At 42.7% G+C, this 15,916-nt stretch overlaps 1 protein-coding gene across 1 annotated transcript; it reads right to left on the bottom strand.

The window, feature by feature from the left end:
* YWHAB (tyrosine 3-monooxygenase/tryptophan 5-monooxygenase activation protein beta) lies at positions 1-13,185 on the bottom strand. The gene is made up of 6 exons (XM_081011591.1): positions 13,031-13,185; positions 5,350-5,651; positions 4,674-4,797; positions 2,696-2,859; positions 2,226-2,321; positions 1-1,805 (listed from the first exon to the last, which is right to left on the bottom strand). Exons 2-6 carry the CDS (start codon positions 5,641-5,643, stop codon positions 1,749-1,751), a joined length of 735 nt encoding a protein of 244 aa, XP_080867717.1. The 5' UTR covers positions 5,644-5,651; positions 13,031-13,185; the 3' UTR covers positions 1-1,748.
* Positions 13,186-15,916: the final 2,731 nt, after the last annotated feature.

Below are 15,916 nucleotides of genomic sequence, written 5' to 3'. Positions count from 1 at the left end.
AACTGATAAAACTTTTTATTGTCTTTGAATTCTTTTACACTTTCCCGATTGTGTAAGGTGAAACTAGAACTGTTTTAAAAGACATACACAAATCTAGTACATCAATAACCAGGTATTTCTTTTTGCTATACTATTCTCACAACCACGTGTGTGTGTGCTAGGCAATACAACCGTCACAGAAGCAAACTTTAGGCAAAATACTGGTCAGTAGAAACAACGCAAAAAGAGCTACCAGATATACAGACAGGCTCGGTTCCACATTCACTACCGCATTTATCAAGCGCCAAGTATAACTGCACAATTTGTTCAGCTAGTAAGAGGGGAATTTTGAAGTCAGTGCATGAATTTCTCTCTTCAGCGACAGATGAAAAGACGAACAGATGGATTCTATGATCTAAGCGGAATGCTATAGGCAGAGGAACGATACTAAAAAGATTGAAAAGGGTGAGTATTCAAATCTTTCCTCTGCATTATTCATGCAACTCCTATTGAATTCTGGTATTTGACTGGACAGGTTTATAAACAATTGAACATTTGGAATTTCAGTATCTCAAGCTAACAATTAATATGCATGTTTATGGTCTGTATTCCTAAGGCAGCTATGGGAAAATGTTTAACAGGATCTTGATTGTGACCCAGGAGTGGGTAGATGCCAAGATCTGAGAACTACAGCAGCACTGGCAAGCCTTCAGCATCTAAGTGAGACCTGTATTCCAACATATTTAAGCCGCTCCCATCATCAAGGACTTAACAGCATACACAAAGGACCTCAGGCTTTAAACTGAAGCCGGAATGGGACTGGGTGGGAGCACACAATCCATGCAAAGAAGAGCTCTTTCGGATTTTTCAAAGGAGCAGGCCTCCTCCCTGAAGTGAGGAGGGAGATTAAGAGTTTAGCAATTTTAGCATGCTACCCAGCAACTAATAAGGCCATAAAAACAGAAACATCCTGTTGAAATTCCATGGTAGTGCTCTAAAAATTCACTACCAAGAATAGTCCATATTGTAAATATGTTAACTTATTGCTGTGGGAAGGGGCTTGACGATGTCCACAGAAAGAGGACTGGGCTGTTTCTCCATAGACAAAGCCCCAGTATTCTGCCACTGTTAAGGAGTCTGGAACTTAGGCTGCCGTTTTTCTTTGCTTTAAATTGAGGCCTCAGAAAATGTTTACATTTGACATGAGCATTTGGCTAAAAAGCAGCGTGTCCAGCATTATTATTTCAAAAACAAAAATGTCTGAATGAATGTGCCTATTAAATTCACAGAAGTGAACTACTGAACTGGAATGCCGCACAATAGATTGTTTCCCTTCCATGTTGCAGTGTCACAATATAATCTCTATAATTTTCTGTACAACTTTACAACAGAATTGTACTTTGACTACTTTGATCCCAGATTATAATCTTTCCAATGAATTACATGATTCATATCTACTCTTCCATCATTTCGAGTTTTGTAAAGTCAACTGCAATCGCAAAACCCATAATCACAGTGTTCAGTTAAAAAAAATATAAACACAGTAATCATAATTGTAAGTGTTCATAATAGGAAAGGTTCAAAATGCCATTGCTCAATTGATCTCCATTTTATGTACACAGAACACCAACCAATTGTTTTTACCCCACAGACAGTTTGCTACGTTGAGGTTGTGAAGTCGATGTACTATTCTTTTTGCTTGTCGCACAAAGGGATATAACGTGTAGGATACAGAGTGACATTGAACATATAGTGAAGCGTGACAGCCATTAGTTCTCGCCCTCCCCAGCTTCCCCTTCATCTCCCTGGTTTTCCGATGTCCATAGCTGTAAGAAAATACAAACATGTTTATGCTGAAAGCATGCAGTTAATTACATTGGTCTGGAAAAGGTAGTGGGGTAATTTGTTTCAGTAAAGCAGTATTATTTGAGTAGAAGAGTTAATGAATGATGAACTAAAGACCGGAGATTAGATGAAGTTAAACAATGAGTACATGAAGCCTGCAGGTAACACACAAATTTGTTAGCTGCCTGATAAGGGCATTTGGCTAGTTTTCCATTACAGGTATGACTGCTCCACACACACAATGCTGACAGCAGTCATTCTTTCATATGGAACTAACTTTGTGCTACATCCAAAATAGTTTGTAAGGGTGGAATTATCAACCATTTGTGGGATGGCAAGACTTAAAATTATAAAACACTGCATCATTTAAAGTGTAGCCAGTTTTTCGAAGGAATACTTACAGTAAGGTTATCTCTAAGTAGCTGCATAATCAGAGTACTATCTTTGTAAGATTCTTCATTCAGTGTGTCCAGTTCAGCTATTGCTTCATCAAATGCCTAAACCAAATTCAAATAATTAATTCGCTTTATTCTGCTTCTGATCCTTCCTGCCGTAAGAATGTTTAACCCATTCAATTTCCAAGCACAGATAGGGCTAGCTAAGTGACGAAAAACGCATAACATTACACTTGTGTTCATCCAAGTTAAGACCCAAGACAGACTTCCTTAGAATATAAAAGTGCCACCTCTAATTTCAAGTGTGTTATTTTAACTTAATAATTAATCTTTCTTCTGAATAATATAAAAGAGCTCCTAGAGCTCTCCGACATGATTTATTAAGCCATACATTTCTAGTTGCATTCACAACTGTTCAACGTGTATCTCAAATTTGTTTCCCCAAAACCATTCTTGACAATATTAAGTCTATTTACCGTCTTTGCCAGACTGCAGGCTTTCTCTGGTGAGTTTAGTATCTCATAGTAGAACACAGAGAAATTAAGTGCCAGACCAAGTCGAATAGGGTGTGTTGGTTGCATCTCTTTCTTGCTGATTTCAAATGCTTCCTGATATGCTTGCTGAGAATTTGCTACTGTTGCTGCAAGAAAAGATGGTGATAATTTTAATATTTCCTGACATGGCCAACTCCAAGTCAGAAACATTTACACAGGTGCCTGCATAGAATAGGGCTGAACAGTGATCTGTAGTGAACATTTTGTTACACACAAAAACAGTTTTTTTAGGAGCCTAAAATGTTTCCCAAAAGACTGCTGAAATGTTACCTTTTTTGTACTTGCTCATAGCTTCAGCACCAGTTTGCTTTAAGACTGGCCATCTTCTACCTAGCAGCAGGGACACTGTGTGGCAAGATTTGGCTATGCATAGTCACTGACAACAACCAAAGCTCAGAGTGAGAGCAACTCCAACTCAGGAAATATTGTCTTTCCTTAGAATTAGCTAGTTTGTCCTCAGGGTCATTACATTGACTGGTTTGTCAGTGTTGATATGATGGGAAAATACATGAAGAAAAAATGTTGTCAAAGTAGCAGCCTGTCAAGGCCATGAGGGCAGGGGCATAGAACTACCAGAGTCTTCTTTGTAGTAGAGGAATACATTTTGCAAGTATCGCTCCATTTCAGTGCATCCTAAACAATAAAACCTTAGATTAAATACACACACATTTAATATTTGTGTGGGGGGGCCAATTACAAATATGACATTCTACAAAGAGTATGGCCTAACCGCTTATATGTGAATATCACATGAACCTAGCTGTAAAACATTTCCTATTCTATCTTAGCTATTTGATCCAGAACCAAATTCTATTGGGTCTAGAAATTCTATTGTAGCTATAAGTTGTGTCACATATTAGTTAATACTGTATAGTAACATTTGAACACGATCCCTATATCTAAAAACTTTACAAGGTTCTATATTTGGTGATCTTCCAAGAACACTACAAAGAGTATTGGGGGGAAGCAAAAACAAAAAATCTATAGCAAGAGTAGGCTAAACGGTGAAATGCCACTAGCCTTGTATCAGGTACAGACATATTTGTTTAACAACCAATTCATAGACCATCTAAGGTTTTAAGGCACACAGATCCAGCATCTGTGACTACAGATTAATTAAATAAGATGCAGGTACAAACTGTGACTTTATAGTCAAGATAAGTACAAGCAACTTATACTTTCTGCTTCCCACACTTCTAAGTTCTGAAAAGGAACTTCCCACATCTTTCCTTGTGGTCAGAGGTTCCATTAGGAGCCTTTGCATTCAGTTGCAGCAGAGATGTAAAGGCCTGGAAAAAAGTAAATGGAAGAAAGAGTACACCCCCCCTCAAAGATTTCTTTTCAATGGGAAATTTAGGGAACATTTGGGGGGGGGGGACTCCTATGGAATATTTTCTTTCTTGGAATGAGTGAAATGCTTTTTTAAAAGCTTTACTTACTCAAAATGTGTAGTAGGAAGATTTTCATGAAATAATTTACAACACTAGAAAATTTTAATTTCTGTGTATATTGTTAGACATATTCAACTCCTAAATCCAATATATGTGTCCTCACCTAGAGGGAACTGCTGTCTTAATGGAAGAATACAGAACACCCATTCCTTGTGATTTGCTGTTACCTCCTTTTAGTAACCTCTAGTCAAGTTGGAGATACTAAAAACAAGTCTCCTGCAGCAGCAATCCTTTCAACCTGGCCCTTCCACGGTAGTCAGCCACCTTATGGTTGAATACAACAGGAAGCCAATGGTTCTTTTCCCTATTCCTTTGCATTCAGAACATCTGATTTTCTCAGAATACTGAGACAAATTTATTGTGACATCAAGGAGCAGTTTAATAATACCACACACAGTTCTTGTAGAGAATCATTAAGGCAGGCTTCTGATTTTAATGTAACCACCTACTTTGCTTGCTTTCTCCAGATGCCACTTCTGAAAGGTATCTATAGTAATCTCCTTTCATTTTCAAATAGAAGACTTTGCTTTCTGGCTGTGTGGCATTAGCAATAAGGTACTTATCCAGCAGTTCCTGAAAGACATATAATCACAAGGTTACACACATTCTCCTCAACTGATCCCCTTTATGTGTACATCTACAATTTGAGGACCTAACCTAAAGCCTTCCAGTTGTTGCTGAATTACATGCTCTAGCATAGCCCCACCCAGCATGGCCAATGACCAGGAATGATGAAAGTTGTGGTTGAGCAACATTTAGAAGATCAGGAGGCACCAAGTTCTTTTTTAAAAAAAAACTTTGGAGATGAGACTCTGGTGGCTTTATATACAAGGTCATATTTCTTTAATTCATTGGCTAGATTATAGAAGAGCGGTTTATATATGTTTTGTGTTGTTTATAGGTTTGGTCCATACAAGTGTACACATCGGCTATCAAGTATCAAATAAAAATAATTTTTTACACCTAGCATATAAACAACATAATTACAAAGCAAGGATCTTTGGCTGTTGGACCAAAGTAGATCCTTAAGCGATGAAACTGTGCTCCTGCCTTGAGCTCACAAGCTTCCCAGCAGATGGAGCCCCTTAACATATGCTGCTATATCCATTCCTACTAGACTATTACCAGAACATCATTGCAGATGTCCTTCAGTTCAGCCTCAATCTTCTCACGATATTCTCTTCCCATCTGCTGTTTCTTCTCATTTCTTTCCGTCTTCTGTTCAATGCTGGAGATGACACGCCACGAAGAGCGACGGGCACCAACCACGTTCTTGTAGGCAACAGAGAGTAGATTCCTTTCTTCATTGGACAGCTCATGTCCCTGCTCAGTGACAGCCTTCATGGCAGCAGCCATATCATCATAGCGCTCTGCCTGCTCAGCAAGTTTGGCCTTCTGTACCAACTCACTTTTATCCATGTTTGTTCCTAAAAAAAAAGGGGGGGGGAGCAAGAGTAAAAAAGGAGTGTTTATTTCCTGCAGCAGACTATGATTTGATAGGCATAAAATACAGTAAATCTGAAAGTAAACTATCAGGATATGGGTTATTCCAAAGTGACGACAAGGGAAGACTCCAGTATTCTTGACATAGGAGTAAGTTTAAAAATCCACCAATATAACAAGGTGGTAGAGTGTGGCCCTTTCAAAGTAACAAAAGGAAGAGTCTTGTGCTGGGATGTAGCATCTATGAGTGGTTTGTTATGAACTGTTCTCCTGCCTGTCACTGATCGTCTGTGAAATTTGACCTGTTCAACAGCAACTTTGGGAATGATTGTATATATATCATATTATTCTGGGATAGCCATCTCTGATTACATCTAATAGCGCAAAGTACACAACTATTTCTATTTTAATCTCTACAGAAGATTGTGCCACAATATAATTAGATGTATCCTTCTTAAGGCAAATGATACTGAGCTCGGATAGCTTTACCCAACTGCCACTAAACAGAACAGATTAATCTCCTTGCTAACCAATGGCTACATTTGTATGAGAATAAACTAACAAGGCAGCCCTTCAAATGGGATACAAGTAACTGTCAGCAGGCTCACTTTCCCCTTCAACCTAAAGGCAACCTCTGCAGAGAACACCTGTCTCTCAGTTCTAAAGACAGTGCTCCTTGCTCCTTTGCAGCAAGCAACAAGGTCATTTTCCAGCACTAGAGCAATGAAATGGAATGACGATCAACTGGTTCTCAGGAGCTCCGCGCTGGACCAAATTTGGAAGGTTTAGAAGTTGTCATAGTTGAAGACCATTTCACACACCACCACTGCAGAATTTTATCCAAGACCATTACAAAGTACAATACTACACTTCTTATAAATCATTATCTAACACTTTGCAAGTCTCTGCCCTTCTCAGCAATTTCCCGCTTACAGGATTCCCTGCTGAATTTGCAACACCAGCATTGTTATTAGGTTTCTTTTCATTAGAAACAAGAACTGTTTCCTTAGGAGTATGCATTACCTCTTCCCCCCCCCCCCAAAAAAACCCTTCAGAAGGTAAATCAATTTATTGAAGGGAATATGTGCAAGTATAATGGCACTTCAGAATTAAAGAGAAATAACATGCCCTAGGAGAAAAGTACAGGATTATGGGGAATGGAAATATCACTGTAGTGTAATAATAATAATAATAATAATAATAATAATAATAATTTATTATTTGTACCCCGCCCATCTGGCTGGGTTTCCCCAGCCACTCTGGGCGGCTTCCATAGAAACAAAAAATACACTAAAATATCACAGATTAAAAACTTCCCTGAACAGGGCTGCCTTAAAATGTCTTCTGAATGTCAGGTAGTTATTTATCACTTTGACATCTGATGGATGTCAGATGTGCAAGACAAGAGTGATGGGCTGAATGAACTAACGCTGTACTACATGCAGCATCAATTTCATGTAAGCAATTAATGCAACCTTTTTAAACATTTAAACCAGCCTTTCTCAACCTTGGGTCCCTGAATGTTAATGGGCTACAGCTCCAATGATCCCTAGCTAGCAGGACCAGTGGTCAAGGAAGAGGGGAGTTGTAGTCCAACAACATCCATGGACCCAAGGTTAAGAAAGACTGATTTAAACAGTTACTGGAGCGTTTGATGAGCAGGATTGAAACAAAAATGAATAGGGATTAACCCTTTTTGGACACAACCCCAACACTTCCCCCCAAACACAAAACATACATTGTTGTTAGCTCCCAGAGGAAAGCTCCCATTGACACCAATGGTGTCAATAGCAGGGCTAATAGCAGCTTGGATGAGGATAGATTTATAGTGGGATCACAACAGTGAGGAAGGATTAAACACACACAGTCCTGATCCTTACTCAGAAGGCCCTGCTGCAGCTATTTATTTTTTTTAAATCTGCATGTTAATTGCTTACAAGCAATTAACGTTATTTCTAGTTTTTGAACTTAGTCATGTGGTAAAAACCCTCATTCTTGCCTGACAGGTACACCATGTCTTTTTATCTGGAAGGAACTGAATACCTGGATACTCATTTTCAAAGCTGGTGACTGGGGCACAAAGAACTTACACCTGTTTAAGACTCCTGAGAGTCAAACTCTCAATTACAGATAGCCACCAGTTTAACAAAATATGCAATAAGATGACTACTGCTCTTATACACTATCTTCACAAGTGCAATAAATACCTGGACTCTGATGTGTCAGCTCAAGCTGATTTCATTCTTAAGACTATAAAAACATTCCAACTTTTTAAAAATTCAACATAAAGCTTTAAAACTTTTACTCACACTTGCTAACTTGCCTTGATGGAAAATTTGCTACCATATGGTTGCATCAAGCATTTCTGTGCACAAACAGAAATGCAACAATACTTAACTTTCATCCACCACCTCATGCAGCACCTACACACCTTCCAAGCTCCAGGGGGTGGGGGATCTTCCGGAGCAGGTTTTGGGGGTATGCAAAGGAAAATGAAGTCCCATTGCATGAAGAAGTTATCTTGCTCAAAGTATTTAGAACTGTCTAATAGGGCATGTTAAAGTTCTTTATGTTTGAATTCATTCCTTTTTCAGGAGACATGTTCTCTCAAGTATGTGAGCAATCTGTCTGGGTCTACATGAACAAAGGAACAGTTTGAATTTTCTTCATTGCTTACCTTGTTCAGACAAGAGATGAATGCTCTGTGGTCACTATGAGGGAGCTTGGAAAAGGGGGAAGTTATAGAGGGATCTCTGAACAAAAGATTCAATGCCATGACAGAAGCAGTATCTCATAGGAAAATCTACCAAATTTGGCATGATTCTCCAGACAATCCTGGGTACTGATTATGTATGGAGAACACAGAATACATGTAAGATTTTAGCACTTTGAAGGAGACTTCTGATTCTCAAATGTTTCCATCTGAGAAAAATCAGTGAAAACCACTGGAAAGTGCAAGTAACAACAGAAGATGTTCCAAGGTTACTCAATTGGTACTGAAGGATCTTTGAGGTAAGTCACAGTTTGGAATTGCAATTATAAAGACACCACTCACAGCTGCTTGTCGTCTGTTGCTTCTAATTTCTATGAGCTACACAAGGCATCAAAACAGATGCAAAATAATGACAGTTAAATACTGTAGAAAAGGGAAATTGGCAGAGAAGTATCTGACTAGCTTAATATATAGTAAAATGGAAACACACTAACATGAAGTGTTTCAAATGACCTGGGTATTGTTTTTAATGCAGAAAAATGCAATTTTTTGGTTAATTTTTAACTAGCTCTAATTAAACCACTTAAGAGACATTCATAAAATGAAGTTCTCATTACTAGCTTTCCACACCACCAAAGGAGGGGGGGATGCTTCAAATTCTCCTGTCTTAAAAAAGCCATCTTCAATCCATCTTAAATAATAAGGGTGGCAATCTCTCTCCACCATATTTACACTTTAAACAAGAGCTGCAGATGACCAAAATGGGTGTTAAACTAACATTGGAATAGATTTGTTTTGAGAAAATTGTTATCTGCTACAACCAAAGAAGGAAAAAGCGAGAGAAAGCTTCCACAGCAACACTCCAGTTCTAAAACTTTCATCTTAAAATTCAGGAAACCAGTAGCTTTCTGAAGGCAGTTTGGGTGGGGGGAACTTCCTTTATAATTCAGTCACAGACATGCTGACGCAACAGCAACTACAGTATTGACAGATATTGTGGATTATGTGAATGCTCTCCCAGCAGGCAGCACAGCTGGTGGTTACTTTTTAGAGGGTACAGAACACTATGTCCCTGAAGCCCCTTCCAATATCAAAGCAAAAACTCAGCTTATCTATTTGCAATAGGTTTCTTGCACATAGCTGATGTGTGGCCTTTTATGTTGACTACAGCCTGGTGAAGAACACTGGCCACTATTATACCGATTACTCAATGACATTTGCCAATATGGACTGTAAGACTATGTTGTACTGGACATTTGGAACAATTGATCACCTTCTTTCCATGCATGCAAAACCATCTTAATGAAAAGAATGTTCAGGTTATTGTGACCATTATTTGGATACATGTCCATTAAAGGTGAAAGTTACCACCCAATGAAATCAATTATCTTAAGTTAGGCATGAGTAATTTAAATACATTTATTTCAATGAATCTATTACTCTGAGTATGACTTAGTTGGATTACTACCATAAATGAAATGTCATATTTTTATAATAATAAAAAAATATAATGTAATAATCTTCATATTGGGAGATTTTACTATGTAATTTTTAACTTCCCAATATTTCATTTCCTGATCATTTTTTAAAGAGCTCCCAACCATGCTGATATTAATTCATCTTTACCACAAGCAGCTACAGCAAGGTCACTCACAACAGTAAGCTGACTTATAGGCTTTATCAAGCATACTAAAAAATGTCAGTATACTTCTATCAATGCAATCTGAAGTGGCCTAGGACTATGGTATCTACAGAATCACCTGCTCCCATTCAAATTTCTGAGAAATCTGTTTAACTTTCTGTGTCACCTTGCTGTACTGATGTGTGATGTATGTGCACAAGAGAGAGCCTTTTCACTAGCGGCACCAAGATTGTGAAAAAGCCTTTCCAGAGAGGCACACCTGGGTCAATCAATGCCTGTCCTTTAGGAGGCATGGAACACTACTTTTAATTAAATATTGCATCTTTTATATTGTTTTAAGCATCAATCATTTTATTTGTCATTTAGAATGTTTTTAAAAATGAGCTGCCTTAACTAATTTTAGAACATGCTTGTTGTTGTTGTTTAATAATTTCCAGCTCTTCATGACCCCATGGACCAGAGCATGCCAGGCACTCCTGTCTTCCACTGCCTCCCGCAGTTTGGTCAAACTCATGTTGGTAGCTTCGAAAACACTGTCCAACCATCTTGTCGTCCCCTTCTCCTTGTGCCCTCAATCTTTCCCAGCATCAGGGTCTTTTCCAAGGAGTCTTCTCTTCTCATGAGGTGGCCAAAGTACTGGAACCTCAGCTTCACAATCTGTCCTTCCAGTGAGCACTCAGGGCTGATTTCCTTCAGAATTGATAGGTTGGATCTTCTTGCATTCCATGAGACTCTCAAGAGTCTCCTCCAGCACCATAATTCAAAACCATCAATTCTTCAGCGATCAACCTTCTTTATGGTCCAGCTCTCATACTATTAATTGTGCAGAATGACTATTTTCTAATGGACTTTATAATCTTCACTATATTCACCCTAGTAACTCCAAGGGACTCTCACAGCAGAGGCACCCTAGGTAACATTGGCTTTCCGTTTAGGTTAAATAAGTTATTATCAAATTCTAGGCTCCTTGTGCAGGGAGTAGGGGCACACAGAAACCCTGGAAAGGTGTGTGAAGTTCAAGGGAGGAACTGAATTCTGAAGAAGTTAAAAGCCTACTTCTTCTCACTAGTCAAGACACTGAGGAGAGAGAATTGAACACCCTCTAAGGGTGGTTCCCCATTGGATTTGTGATGGTGACTGCTCTTCCTCATGCTCTATCATCACGGATTGTGTTGGAAAGAGCTGCTGATAATATGTGTGTCCAGTTCTAGGAGTCAATAGATTCAAGTACATTTATATCCTGCCTTTTGTCCATGTTCTCAGATTCTGTTGTGTTCTCTACATCTTCCTAAAAGGAAGTCTTGGATTAATAACCCTGTTCACACAGAGACCAAGCTGCATGTAAGCAACTGCATTCAAGGATCTCTACTATGGAATTGATGGGTTGGTGAAAGCTAGCAGGGAGCAGGATTTTTGTTTTTAATGGATTAGTGATGTGTCTCTAGGCAGTTAAGTTCAAACTAGAATGCAATTAAAGTGATATAAAGAATTATAGTAGCACCTTGGGATACGTTACCCTCACGTAACGTAAACTTCAGGATGTGAAAGCGGGAACCCCGGAAGTGTTTTGCCACACATGCATGTGCAAAAGTGGTCTAACGCTGCGCGCGTATGTGCAGAAGTGGTCTACCGCTTCTCGGGTTGCAAAAACCTTGGGATCTGGCCAGACCTTCGGAACAGATCCTGTTCGCAACTGGAGGTACCACTGTATGTGCGAGACCCATCCACACATTCATTATATTCAAAGTATGATACACAATTTTTTTTAATAAGATTTTTATGTTGGTCACACACATATTATCTAAATTACAAACATAACTAATTTTTTGACATAAAGGGTTTTAGAGTTCAGATTCAAATTTGGTGCATCAGGTAAGTTGGGCAGCAGCAAAAGAGGGAGTAACAGGGATTTTTGTAAGCCACTCTTGAAAGCTTTCTTCAATACGGTAAGTGGCAGGGTAAAGATGCTGCAACCAAACAATGGTCAGTTACCATTTCCCCAACAGAGCTGCCACTGAAGTTTTGGTATAGCTAACCAGTAAGAACTACTATTCCCTAAAAGCGCCATCAAACTACTAGTGTTAGCCAGCCGGCCATTTGGCACCTCACCACTTGAACAGGTATTCTGAAAATGCAAATGCTACTGATCTCACGCCTTTTAAAAATAAAATACAAGGAATGAAAGGAAGAAATCAAGACTATTTTAGCAAGGAGAAATCGTGTGTAGTCATAAGCCGTGGACGAACATTCATGTAGAAAAGGGACCAAGCCTGTAGTCATAAGCCGTGGAAGCCCATGAGGTTTGCTTCCAGGTGAGCTTACTTAAAGCTGCTTTGGCACTAAAAATCCTGTCTTTTCAGGTGGGCAAAGCCCCAGAGGCTAGATTGTGCAAGTGTGTGGCTTGGTGTTTTTTTAAAAAAGGGGAGGGGCACCCCGCCCCCTCCCCTGGCCGCAAGGGCGACCTGAACCCTGCGGGAGCCGGGGTGGTGGTGGAGGCCCTTTCGCCAGAAGCGCGGCTAAAAAAGCGAGCAGCCCCACCTCTGGCTCGTTCCGGACAGGTGAGCCCGCCCAGCCCCGGGCAGAAGGTGGTGACTCAGCCAGGGCGGGGCCGCTGGCAGGCGAGGTGACGCCACCGGGCGGAGACCCTGGAGCGGAAAAGGGGGCGAGGTGGGGGGGGGAGAGAGGCGAGAGCCCCGCTGCCAAGGAGGGGCTGCTGCCCGTGCCCTCAGTCCGCCGCTTAGGTGGGGTGTCGCCTCAGGACCGAAAGGCGGCGGCGGTTCCGCGGCCTTCCTCAGGCCTCTCTCCGGAAGAGCCGAGCCGGAGGCAGCCCCGTCCTCGCTTCCGAAAGCAGCCGGGGAAGGGAAGGAAGAGGGGACGGAGGGAGGGGCGGGGGAGACCTCGGCTCTGCCCTCTTTCTCTCCCCCCCCCCGCTCCGCTGCGCGTGGGGGCGGGGAAGGGCAGCTGCACGCGCGACTCGGGCCCGGGTGGGGGAGGGGATTCCGGCTCACCTGACGGCTAAGGCGGAGGAGAAGGCGGCTCACAGGCCTCCGAAAAGAGTCGTCGTCCCCCGGGAGGAATGAGGCGTCTCTCGGCGCGCGGCAGCCCGCTCCGCTCTTTTCACCACAGAGATACACACCCTGCGGCTCCTGCAGGCACTTCCGGCGCCGGGGCCACGCCCTTTCCGCCACGGACACGCCTTCCTCCTTGCCTCCCCCCCCTTCTGTCCTCTCTCTCTCTCTCTCTCCCCCGCCCAACTCCCCGCGGCGTCTCCCGCTTCCCCTATTGGACTGCCAGGGCCGCGGAGGGGAGTGGGTTGGGAGGATGCCGCTCCGTAGCCATGGCAACAGGCCAACGGCTTCCAGGCCCAGTTTTGGGAGGCAGAGAGGGAAGGGACGCTCCCCGCCACCCATACACGCACGCGCACACACACTCCGCTTCCTCCTACGGCGATGCTTCCCCTCCCCTCCAGAGTCCACACCCCCCCCGTTCTGCCCTGTCTTTCTTCCTGGTGCCGTGTCAGCCAGGTGCGGGGTCCGATCAGAGGCAGGAGGTAGGCAAGGAAAGGGATCATTGCATAGGGAACAAAGGGAGAGGTGTATTCTCTCCCTCTTCTCCGCACATGGCGCTCATCCAACCCCCCCCCCCCGCGTCCTCGCCTAATGGTAGCTTCCGCTTTGGCGTGTTCTGTTCTGAACCTCGCAGCGGCTTCCGTGGGGCGGACAGAAGGTCGTGTCCCGGGGAAGGGCTGCAGCTCGGTGGTAGGGAGCAGAAGTGTTGCAGGTTCAATCCTGGCACCGCTGGGAGGTAGGGCTGGGAGCCTCCCTTGCCTGATGCCCTGGAGAGCTGCTGACAACCAGAGGAGAGCTCGATGGACTGACTCATTTCCAAAGCAGAGAGTGTGTCTTGCATGCAGAAGGCTTCTGCTTCAATCCCTGGCATCTCCAACTACAGTGGTACCTCGGGTTACATACACTTCAGGTTACAGACTCTGCTAACCCAGAAATAGTACCTCAGGTTAAGAACTTTGCTTCAGGATGAGAACTGAAATCGTGCTCCGGCGGCACGGCAGCAGCAGGAGGCCCCATTAGCTAAAGTGGTGCTTCAGGTTAAGAACAGTTTCAGGTTAAGAACGGACCTCCGGAACGAATTAAGTACTTAACCCGAGGTACCACTGTAAATGCATTTGGGGCAGCGGTGGCCAAGAGCGCCCTGCTTGCCTGACCCCTTGAAGAGTCTCTGCCAGCCTGGACGAAGCCTGATCTGCTATGGCAGCTTCCTATGTTCCCATTTGTTTTACTTACTACTCAGGGAGTAAGTGGCAGGTGACTTGCTGCCTCTTCCCATGTACCTGAACAGCTTATAAATCTAAAACAATAAAAAAGTCTTGCGGCACCTTGAAGACCAATGTATTTTATTATGGCATCAGCTTTTGTTGACTAGAGTGCACTTTCATCGGATACACGGAAGCTTATGCCGCAATGTGAGTCTTTTTTTTATTGTTTCTGCTGCAACAGGCTAACATGGCTTAGCCTTCTGGGAATAATGCATCAGCTACACCAGTCACTGCTCTTAGATGGTAGCAGGACCTCTGTCACCAAGTGCATGACAAATAGAAATTCAAATGATGAAGCCTTTTTCTTGGTATGGGGTATGCTGTACTAGAAATAGTGGCAGCATTGTATTTTTTGTATTTTTGTTAAAAATACAGAGCTGCTGCTAGGACAGGAGCGGGGGCAGGGGGAGATGGCACTGCTGCCTCCAGCTGTATTCATTTCTTCAGTGTGTGTACCTCAGTCAATGGATTTGTACCAATGAGGACGTAACATCCTCCAAACGTATCTTCACTGTAGCAGGAATGCCTCTTTCACTTCCTCCAGTAGGACAGCATTTTAACTACCATGCCTGTGTGGCTAGAGGATGAGAGATAAGCCTGGTTCCGTTCACCTAGCAGAGGCTTTAGTAGGTGACCTAACTCCCTTCCCTAGACATGCTAGCTAGAATAATGGTTTTTTGTTTTTTTATGATTTGAGCAGGCATGAGGACCTTCTGGCTCACCTGATGTTGTTGGACTTAAGCTCCCATCAGTCCCAGTCAGCGTGGATGTCCTGACCTCCACTTGTAAACACAGTGTTCAGACCCTGCACTTGATTATTGCCAAAGGTTTTCTTCCAAAAACCATTGCACAGCTTAAACATCAATCAGGTTACTGGTTACACAGTTCAGAAGTTCAAAGTGGAGCTCTAAGGAACCTGGCAGGAGCTAAGACATTGCCTTAACACTTGACACGCCTCCCTGGCTCTCCTTTTGAAGCGCGAGGAGGGCACAATCACCAGGTCCTGTCCCAAGCAATGGAACTGGAGTGAGAAAGCAAGTGAGCACTCTTGCAAATAGGTGATAACTGCTCAGCTGGTGCTCTTGACTACATGTCCTTGGAAACAGGGAGCAAACTGTCTCACCCAAGCTCAGGTCAGGCCTCCCTAGGTTAGGCAGCTTTCCCTCTGTTGGGAAATCCAAATCCTGCAAGGCAGGAGCAGGCCTGAGTAAGTAAACCACTTGACCCACAAGAGATCTGGAGGTGGTATCACAACAATGGGCCTTTTCTGCAGCGGTTTCTCATTTGTGGAATGCTCTCCCCAGGTAGGTTTGGCTGCCTGTTCATTATACACCATTATGTTGTGAACCGTCCTGAGATCTACTGGTATAGGGCCGTATACAAATTTAATTAATAATAATAATCAAGGTATGCACTTCCCAGATCACTTGGCCCTTCCTCAGCATCGAGCTTCACAGCCCCATCCTATTCTACCTATCTTCTGACCAGTCCTGCCAGAAAGTCTCTATGGGATTCGTGCCATTGGGTGGCGCTGTGGGTAAAACCTCAGTGCCTAGGACTT

Source organism: Podarcis pityusensis (assembly GCF_964106645.2).
Source record: "Podarcis pityusensis genome assembly, chromosome: 6".
NCBI classification, from domain to species: Eukaryota; Metazoa; Chordata; class Lepidosauria; order Squamata; family Lacertidae; genus Podarcis; species Podarcis pityusensis.
This window is presented reverse-complemented; position numbering and strand designations above follow the sequence as displayed.

Coding starts and splice junctions, on each gene's coding strand:
- YWHAB (XM_081011591.1), bottom strand. CDS start 5,643: ATGGATAAAAGTGAGTTGGTACAGAAGGCCAAACTTGCTGAGCAGGCA. Junction 2,860..4,673: donor ATCTGGAGAAAGCAAGCAAA/GTAGGTGGTTAC, acceptor CTTTTCTTGCAG/CAACAGTAGCAAATTCTCAG. Junction 1,806..2,225: donor TACTTAGAGATAACCTTACT/GTAAGTATTCCT, acceptor ATTTTCTTACAG/CTATGGACATCGGAAAACCA.